The sequence below is a fragment of the Populus euphratica genome, unplaced genomic scaffold, assembly GCF_000495115.2.
Source record: "Populus euphratica unplaced genomic scaffold, PopEup_1.0 scaffold3018.1, whole genome shotgun sequence".
Classification (NCBI taxonomy): domain Eukaryota; kingdom Viridiplantae; phylum Streptophyta; class Magnoliopsida; order Malpighiales; family Salicaceae; genus Populus; species Populus euphratica.
Window position 1 is genome coordinate 1 of NW_011502924.1, and position 8,232 is coordinate 8,232.

The 8,232-nt window shown below is 35.6% G+C and overlaps 2 protein-coding genes across 2 annotated transcripts; one reads left to right on the forward strand and one right to left on the reverse strand.

Moving 5' to 3' along the window:
• Window positions 1–8: 8 nt before the first annotated feature.
• On the forward strand, window positions 9–1,503 carry ECP63 (embryonic cell protein 63). The gene is made up of 3 exons (XM_011017709.1): window positions 9–855; window positions 949–1,067; window positions 1,146–1,503. Exons 1-3 carry the CDS (start codon window positions 52–54, stop codon window positions 1,480–1,482), a joined length of 1,260 nt encoding a protein of 419 aa, XP_011016011.1. The 5' UTR covers window positions 9–51; the 3' UTR covers window positions 1,483–1,503.
• Window positions 1,504–3,958: 2,455 nt separating this feature from the next.
• Window positions 3,959–4,837, reverse strand: LOC105119561 (uncharacterized). Its single transcript, XM_011017710.1, has 2 exons — window positions 4,399–4,837; window positions 3,959–4,155 (listed from the first exon to the last, which is right to left on the reverse strand). Exons 1-2 carry the CDS (start codon window positions 4,835–4,837, stop codon window positions 3,959–3,961), a joined length of 636 nt encoding a protein of 211 aa, XP_011016012.1.
• Window positions 4,838–8,232: the final 3,395 nt, after the last annotated feature.

Genomic DNA, 8,232 nt, shown 5'->3' on the forward strand with positions numbered 1-8,232 from the left:
CTCTTCTTTGTTTGTTTTTCTGTATAACCTTTTGTTTTCAGTGATTGAGTCATGGCATCCAGGCAGGAGAAGGAGGAGAGGGCTGAGGCAGCAGCATGGCAGGCAGCATCTGATCTCAGGGACGTTAATAGAGAAAGAGAATGCTATGAAGAACGAGAGGCCAAAATGGCCACAGATCAACCACAACAAGAAAGACCAGGGGTTATTGGATCGGTGTTAAGATCAGTTGCTGACACTTTGGGGCATGCTAAAGATGCTGTTGTTGGTAAGAGTTTTGAGGCTGCAGAGCAAACAAGGGAAACTGCTGATGCAGCAGAAGAGAAGGCTAGAGAGAATAAGGATTCTGTTGCAGAGAAGGCGAAGGGGTATAAGTATTATACGACTCAGAAGGCGAAAGAGACTACAGATTCTGCTGCATCTAAGATAAATGAAACCAAGGAATCAGCTAAAGAGAAGGTTGAGAAGACAAAGGAATCAGCAAAGCAAAAGATTGGAGAGTATGAAGATAAGGCGAAAGAGTACAAAGATTATGCCGCTCAGAAAGCCAAGGACACCAAGGATTCGGTGATGGGAAAGGTCGATGAGTACAAAGATTATGCATCAGAGAAAGCTAAGGAAACAAAGAATTCTGCTTTAGAGAAGACAGGTGAGTATAAGGATTACGCTGCAGAGAAGTCAAAGGAAACGAAGGATTATACAGCAGAGAAAGCAAAGGAAGGAAAGGATGTTACTGTTAGTAAGCTCGGAGGGCTCACAGAGTCGGCTAAAGATGCTGCAAGAAAAGCCGTGGACTTCTTATCTGGTAAAAAAGAGGAAGTGAAAGAGAAAGCAGCAGAGACTACAGAGGCAACCAAGGTTTATCAAACATGTGGATAATTTTAAAAACGATTCTCGTTTGACGACATTTTACTATGTTAATCAAATCCTATTGATTTTTTGGTACTTCAGGAGAAATTGAGTGAAACCGAGGAGGTGGCAAGGAGGAAAACGGAGGGGATGAAGCTGAGAGCTGAAGAACATAGAGAGGAAGCTGCCCAAAAAGAAGCTAAAGATATTGAAGCTGAAAGGTACAAGCGATCGAGCTAGCCGAGCTCAAGCATTTTTTTTCCTTAATGAATCTAATTGCTCTTGCGTATTTTTACTAGAGGAACTACAACAAGAGAGACAATCTTTGACAGTCTAGGGTTTGGGTCAATTAAGGACACCATAAGAGGGAAGTTGACAACGGCAGAGGACATTGCTGAAGAAACAAAGGCTGCACGTGAGCGCGGAGGTACCGGACGAAAGTGTTTAAATAAAGATACTGGGAATGAGGAGATGGTGATCCCCATTGAAGAGAATGCCACGGGAGCTGTGGCATCCATCCTAAAAGCGTCCGATCAGATGAGTGGTCAAACTTTCAACGATGTTGGACGAATGGATGATGAGGGAGTCATTCGAGTGGAAATGGAATGCACTCCAAAATTGAGCAAAGATCGCTGAGAGTTGAGGTAGAGATATATATTATGCAGTATAACATCCAATGTCGATGATCTTTCTTTCTCTATTCTTGGATTTGTGTATTTAGTTTTTAGTTACATGACTGATGGGTAATGGATCAGCAGTGGGAACTCGGCTCTAATGTTATCTAATGGAGGAGGCATATGTTTCTCTCTTTTAACCTCTTCACACCCTATTAGAACCCATTTTGAATCACTTGGGAACAAATTCGAAGTAGAACTGAGCTGAATTACACTATTTTAAATCTTTTAATGATGCAAGGTTTATATATATAAATGAAATTCCTCTTACAATATTTACAATATGAATCCTAAGCTCACATGCATTCAGACTTGAAAAAATATTAACTCCTAGCTTTTAACATACATTAAGACTTTATTGATCGCTAGCTGCTCCTTCAAGTCTCCAAGTTGATCAAGTATTCTCAAAAAATTGTGAATTATTTAACCAAGAATTAAGCTTTTAAAAAAGCTGATTTAGTTGAATGATTATAACTTTTTTATTTGTAGACTTTTTAATTATGATTATGAATGAAGATTTTGTTTTCATAAGTAAATTTTCTGAATCATATGAGATTTTATTTATTTTTTTTCTATATTAAACCGTGTTGTTATTGGCTATAACAACAAATTTATGAAACTCTTGTATCTTATAAAAACAAAATACATCTATTTAGGAAAATCAAGGGAAATGGGTGTTATCTCAAAGCAGCCTAAGAGCATTCTTAAGGGAATAGCTAAAAACATTTTTTTTTTTACTTTCATCTTTTATTTTTGAAGCACTAAGGAAAGAGCAATACTAGATATTCAAAATAATATTTTTATGTTGGATAGCAATGCTAAGAGTTTGTTTCATATTTTTTTATACAGGAAAAAAAAGATTTTAATTGGCGTTATATTTGTTAATTATAATTAATAAATAATTGTATTAATATCAAATATATTAAATATAAATGATTTTTCTAAATGTTTTTTTATTAGAGTGTATATTGTAGAAAGACAATGGTTTTTGCATATTATACCTTTTCATGTGTTGTATTCTTCTCCGTAATGAAGGAAATATATATAGGTACAATTACAATTCAATTAGACAACAATCTCCTCCTAAAAAGCGGAATATATTTTTTCTATTTTAATATACAAGATTGATATGTTTCCTATATGTAATTGGATTCCTATTATAAAACAACTATTATATTCATAATAGACTTCTCATGCCAAAACTCCCCCTCAAGTTGAAGTATAAATATTGATCATACCCAACTTGTCAATTATTTCATGAAGTGCCTTTCCTGAAAGTGCTTTTGTAAGTATATCAGCTAGCTGATGTTTTGATAGAACAAACAAAAATTTGATGAGGTTTTAATTTTTTTTGATGAAGTGACCATCAATTTTAATTGGTTTCATATGATCATGTTGGACAAGATTTTGTACAATTGCAATGGTTGTCTTATTATCACAATACAAACTCATAAGGTGTGTATTAGGCCCCTAAATCTGTCAGTACGTGTTTGATCCATAATAATTTGCATACACCATGAGTTATGCCTCGAAATTCAGCTTCTGCACCTAATCTTGCAACAACTTTTTGCTTTTTGCTTTTTACTTCGCCAAGTAATAAGGTTACCTTCCATAAAGGTGAAATATCCAGACGTAGATTTTCGAGTTATTTGATCTCCTGTCCAATCAGCATCTGTATATCCCATAATGCTAGAGACACCGATTTTTTAGAATAATAATCCTTTTCTTGGAGCAGCCTTTAAGTATCTTAAGATGCTGTTCACTGCATCTATATGTTCTTCGCTAGGGGCATGTATAAACTAACATACAATGCTGACAGCATAAGTGATATCTAGTCTTATATGTGTTAAATAAATTGACCTCCCAACTAATGGTTGATAACGACCAATATTTGTTGGAACTTGATGGGGAAAAATTCTGAGCTTGTGATTAGTTTCCATAGGTGTTGACACTGGTTTGCAAGCAAGCATTCCAGTTTCTGTCAATAGATCTATCACATATTTTTGTTGTGACAGCGAAATCCCTTAAGCTGACCTTGCTACTTCAATTTCTAAAAAATACTTAAGTTGTCCAAGGTTCTTCATTTTGAATTCAGCAACTAAATATTCCTGTAACAGCTGCATTTCACTACGATCGTCGCCTGTCAATACTATATCATCAATATACATAATTAAAGCTGTTACCTTCCCTCCTTTGTATTTTATAAACAGAGTATGATCAGCACCACTTTGCTTATACCTGAATGTCCGCATTGCAAAGGAGAACCTTCCAAACCAGGCTCTAGGAGATTGTTTCAGGCCGTATAATGATTTCTTTAATTTACACACTTTGTCTCGATTTAAAAGACTGCACTTTATGCCTGGTGGTAAATCTATATGCACTTTTTCCTCTAGGTCTCCATTAAGGAACGCATTCTTAACATCAAACTGTTTCAATGGTCACTCCTGATATTCTGCTAGAGGCAGAAGAATGCGTATTGTGTCAAGCTTAACCACTAGTGCAAAAGTCTCTTGGTAATCCACCCTGTATTTCTGTGTATACCTCTTAGCAACCAACCGTGCTTTATATCTGTCAATGTTACCATCTGCTTTGAGTTTCACAGTGAATACCCATCGACAACCAATTGTCCTCTTTCCTTCAAGTAATGAGACAAGTTCTCACGTAGAATTTCTTTGCAAAGCTTTCATCTATTCATTTATAACCATGGCCCAATTAGGTTCTGTCAAAGCTTCCTGCATGTTACTAGGAATGGAGACATTGGATAATTGATTCAGATTAAGTCCATATGATTCAGATAACCTATTGGTAGAGATATAATTGTTGATTGGATATTTAACAGTGACGCTAGGATTAGGTTCATATTGTTTCTTTGGGATACCTTTATTTGATCTTTGTGAATATCTTGGAACTAAACTTTCAAGAGAGACAAGAGTTTTATCAGAAATAACATTGGACTCATTAGATATGGGATTTAAGAGTTCCTGAGGTTCAACATTCTGAGTGAATTCATTAGGTAATGGTGTTAATAGAGGCAACTCGATATTTATTGGTGACCCCTCACGAGTGTGACTTCTTCCAAGCATTTCAGTTACTGCTTCTAGTTCTAAAACATTGTTTGTCCCCCCTGGTAACTCCTCAAGTGTACTATTGTTGGTAAGCCTCTCAATTATTTCTTCTAGTTTAAAAAACTCATTATTGCCATCATCATTGCCACCTTCTGGCAACACATTTCCTTGACTAAAATTCTCCCCCTGAAAAGTAGTGGTTGGAAGTCCTTTAGAATAATATGGTTCAGCTTCACGGAAGGATACATCCATGGTTACGTGTAGCTTTTTAGTTTGAGGATCATAACATCTGTAGCCTTTCTGTAAATCTGAATAGCCAATAAACACACACCGTTTGGCACATGGATCAAGTTTAGTTCGCAAAACTTTTGGAATGTGGACATAGGTTATGTAATAAAAAATTCTGGGTTCAAGATTTGGGAGATGTGGAATGGACAATAAGGATTGTAGTTGTTGTAAAGGTGTCTGAAAATCTATCACTCTGGAAGGTGTCCTATTGAGTAGATAAATTGCAAATTTCACAGCTTCTCCCCAATAGAACCGGGGCATGTGCATGCCAAAGAGGGAAGCACGAACCACCTCTAGTATTTGTCTATTCTTTCTTTCCGCTAATCCATTCTGCTATGAAGTATAAGTACAAGAAGTTTGATGGCGAATGCCATAGTGGTGTAGATACTTTTAAACAAAGGTATCTAGAAATTCCATGGCATTATCAGTTTGCCAAGTACGAACCTGTTTCTGATACTAAGTTCCCACTATACTAAAAAGCTATAAAAACATCACTTTTTTTATGCAGTAAAGATATCCAAGTCATTCTTGTACATTCATCTATAAATGTGATGAAGTAACTGGCTTTGGAAATGGAAAGAATTTTTTCAGGGTCCCATATATTAGAATGTATAACAGAAAAAGGTTTTGAACTTTTGTTCAAACTTGGTAAATATGAAATATGGTGGCTTTTGGCCATTTCACAAATATTGCAATAAAATTTTGAATTATTAACTACTTTAAAAAGATGTGGCTGTAATCTTCTAAGATATCCAAAAAAAGATGTCCTAATCGTTAGTGCCATAACCATATAGTTTCATGATTTGTATCCAAACTCTTAACCTGATACGCATGACTGAATTTCTGTCCTTTAGTCTATGTTAATTCCAAATAATAGAGTTTGCCTCATTTAACACAATAACCAAGAATCTTCCGGGTCAGAATGTCCTAAAAAACACAAAATGAAGGCCAAAAAGTTACAATACAATTAAGTGCAGAGGTAATTTGGCCGACTAACAAAAGGTTATATATGCGAAAACTCCCTATAGTTTGTCTTTGTTGAAGTTCTCCTCACATATGCGTAAGAACTTTCCAAGTCCAGCTTTGGATCTTTTCGCAATATTTCTCCACGAACTTGGTCAAAATCAGAATCAAGTCCACTTAGAAATATGTGAACTCGAATTCGAGTTATTGCTTAATGTAGCTGGACTACTCCTTCAACTGTTTTTTCTTGAGACACAGTTTTGTGATCAATTTCTTGAAAGAGAGCAATAAGGTCACTATAATATGCTGACAATGATCTACCATATTGCTTGATAGAGAAGGATTTTTTATTTAATTCAAAAAGACAGGTCTCATCTGATCCATCATTAAAGGTTTTCGATACAGCCTCCCATATTTCCTTGGCTGTGGGGAGACGAATAAACCGTTGCATGAGTAAAGGACTCATTGAATCAATAAGCTAGCTTTTCACTTTTTGATTTTCAGTGATCCATGTTGTAAACGTGGGATCTTCGTGGTTGGGTTTCTTTGTTTCGCCAGTAAGATATCCAGCTTTGTTACAAGCACCAATGCGCATCTCCATAAGTTGAGACCATAATGGATAATTAGTTTCATTCAAGATAATACTTGTAAGGAATGCAGAGTTGTCTTAGTGGATGATAATTGGTGTGTTATTTGGTGGAACTGGAATAATACTAGTGGAATTAGCCATGTATTATTTATAAGTATTTAGCTTAATAAATAACAAAGAGAACCATGTGGTATAAGATTCGTGGTTTGAGCAACTCTGCAATTCTACAACCTTCATTCTAATACCATGTAGAAAGACAATGGTTTCTACGTATTGCAATTTCTCATGTGTATTGTATTCTTCTCTGCAAAGGAGGAAATATATATAGGCACAATTACAATTCAAATAGGTAACAATCTCTTTCTAAAAAGTGGAATATATTTTTTTCTATATTAATATACAAGATTGATTTGTTTCCTATACGGAATTGGATTCCTATTATGAAACAACTACTATATCCCTAATAGACTTCTCATGCCAACAAAATGCTATGTGAATTATAATTCACAATCCTATATAAACTACTTATATATATTATAAGAAGTTCATATAATAAATTCTAATACAATCTAATTTAATTATAAGTTTCTTATTCCTTTAAGTAATATAAACTCTAACTAATTTATATTATTTCTCAATTTAATAACTATTTGTAATAAAACTTGATCTTTTGATTAATCATATGAACTCTTTCTCTATAATAAATTGTTATTTACTAATCAATCATGCACGTTTTTGTTCTTTCCTGATTAATCATAACTTTTAACCTTTTAGTCGATTACTTTATAACTTTTCTAATTGATTTGGGCTTTTTCAAAACTAGATTGATTCTACTATTAATTGGTGGTGGATTTTAACTTCATTTTCTCTATTTTTCTTTTACAAATGAACAACTACTATTCTTACCTGATGAACGTATTTATAAGGTGTTGGCCACTTTCCTGTAATTAGATAAATCCTAGGTAAATTTTAATTCATGACCTTATATAAACTATTTACTGTTAGGTTGGTTTCCATTAATGTGCAACAACCATTTGCTATTGCACCAACCATGTGCACTCATCCAAGATGTCAAAGGTTGGCAGCCACCATTGTTGAAGAAGAGTTGGAGTTAGCAGCCACCTTTGTTGAAGAAAAGCCTCCATGAATGCCTATAAATAGAGGCATATGCAAGAGAGCAAAATGAGTGAAGAGAATTATGAAAATGTGAAGAGAGTAGAGAGGAAGAGAGAGCTGCAATGGCAGCAGCCTTGTTGCCATTGCAGCAGCTGCAAGTGCAGCAAAGAGAGTTGAGAGTTGAGTATGAGAGGGTGTAATCCTCCTCCTCCATGTATTTGTTTTGTATTCTTTCTCTATCTCTAAATATATTGACTTCTCCCGTGGATGTAGGCGGTTTTGCCGAACCACGTTAAATATTGTGTCAGTGTGCTTGGCTCTCCTATGAGCAAGTATTAGAACATCACCGATCGAAATTCCCAACAATTGGTATCAGAGCGTTCGGTTTAAAGTGGTGTTTGATTTTGCTCAAAAATGAAAGTTGTCAAAATTGTGTTTTGACCATACCACTGTGTAGAGGAGGAAGAGACGAAGCCACTGGTGAAAACCGCGTCGAAATCGGACATCGGAAACCGTCGCACGCGCCGGCGGGGTGACTGTCCATGTCATCAGCCATGTCAGCAGTTCTGCACAGTTATCAGACACATCACCTGACATATCAGCACTCTGACCAGTCAAACTGCCACGTCATTAGGCACGTCAGCAGTTCTGCACAGTCATCAGGCACATTATCTGGCACATCAGCACTTTG

Excerpts from the sequence above, each read along its gene's own strand:
- ECP63 (XM_011017709.1), top strand. The coding sequence starts at position 52 with ATGGCATCCAGGCAGGAGAAGGAGGAGAGGGCTGAGGCAGCAGCATGG. Across the intron at positions 856-948 it reads AGACTACAGAGGCAACCAAG|GAGAAATTGAGTGAAACCGA; the intron begins GTTTATCAAACA and ends TTGGTACTTCAG. Across the intron at positions 1,068-1,145 it reads AAAGATATTGAAGCTGAAAG|AGGAACTACAACAAGAGAGA; the intron begins GTACAAGCGATC and ends TATTTTTACTAG.
- LOC105119561 (XM_011017710.1), bottom strand. The coding sequence starts at position 4,837 with ATGGATGTATCCTTCCGTGAAGCTGAACCATATTATTCTAAAGGACTT. Across the intron at positions 4,156-4,398 it reads TTCACAAAGATCAAATAAAG|GAAAGAGGACAATTGGTTGT; the intron begins GTATCCCAAAGA and ends CATTACTTGAAG.